Below are 1,186 nucleotides of genomic sequence, written 5' to 3' on the forward strand. Positions count from 1 at the left end.
AAAACAAAACAAATCAGAAAACAAAATAAAAAATCCAAAAACAAGTGACAGATGTCTCGTTTAATCAGCAGTAAGAATTCCATTCACAAACTATACCTAACTTTTCCGGTTTGTCCGATTTATTGTTGTGTTTTTTGTATTATTTTGTTTTGCATTTCTCGGCCATTTTACGTAAGATTTAAAAAAAAAACTTTAGGAAACATTTAAGCTGTTTTTTTTCCTTCCATCACCCGTATCTCAGCTATGAAGCTCGCTGGTGGTAGGATCAATGTTTAGGGCTGATCTGCTGCCTCTGGGACTGGAGCACTTGCAGCCATCAATAAATTAATACAAAAAAATACACATTTCAAAATAACACATAAAAAAGCAGCCTTAACAAATCGTTTTTAAAAAAAAAATAAATCGCAAGACATAGACGCTAAACATCCGTCCAGCTGCAGCTGTCCATCAGGCTGACGTCATTAAGATTTACATCAGCGTAGACAGAAAAATTAAACTGAACACTTCTTTATCGTTTATAATACGCAGTGTTTGCGTTAGTTCCTCTGGAAACGAGGTCTGATCTTTATCATAGAGGCAATAAGATTAATGCAGTGAGGTTCATTAAAGAGCTGAGGTTCTCTGCAGTCATATCTATGAAGCTTGGTGGTGGTAGTATGGTGGATTGAGGCTGATTCGCTGCCTCAGGAACCAAAACCATGAACATCCTGCTACATTTTACAAACAATTCACCTGGTTGTTACTCGTAAATGTGCGTCGGTCCAAACCTACAGTGATTCCTGATTCAGGTTTCTTTCTCTTTGTGCCTCACAGAGTCCTGCGTGAGGTTGACGGATGAGAAGAGACGGAGTGTGTGGAAGTGTGTGCAGTTCGACTTCCTGTCTCTAATCTGTTTTCATTCCATGTTAAACAAACACCAAGAATCTTCTCTAATCTTCTGAAACGTCATCTTAATAAAGCTTTACGCACCTAGTTTCTTGTTTTTTGTGTTATTTCTCCGATGTTTCAGTCGAGGTCAGTTCCAGTGTTATGAATGTGACGTTTACACTAATGGTGCGTCATGTGGGAAAGATTGGATTTACGAGATGAACACGAACACCACCACAAGTCGTAATTCCGAGTGTGAGATTTTCTGTTATAATAATAATAAATAGCAAACTAGTAAATCATTTCCCGTCACTGTAAC

General features: G+C 37.9%; 1 protein-coding gene across 1 annotated transcript in view; it reads left to right on the forward strand.

Annotated features, from left to right (window-relative positions):
- Positions 1-972, forward strand: part of tbcd (tubulin folding cofactor D) — a 46,700-nt gene extending 45,728 nt beyond the window's left edge. The window contains exon 39 of the mRNA XM_060897266.1: positions 814-972. Coding sequence (XP_060753249.1) covers positions 814-825 — 12 coding nt within the window. The 3' untranslated portion in view covers positions 826-972. The remainder of the gene's footprint in view (positions 1-813) is intronic.
- Positions 973-1,186: the final 214 nt, after the last annotated feature.

This window comes from Tachysurus vachellii, chromosome 21 (genome assembly GCF_030014155.1).
Source record: "Tachysurus vachellii isolate PV-2020 chromosome 21, HZAU_Pvac_v1, whole genome shotgun sequence".
NCBI lineage: Eukaryota > Metazoa > Chordata > Actinopteri > Siluriformes > Bagridae > Tachysurus > Tachysurus vachellii.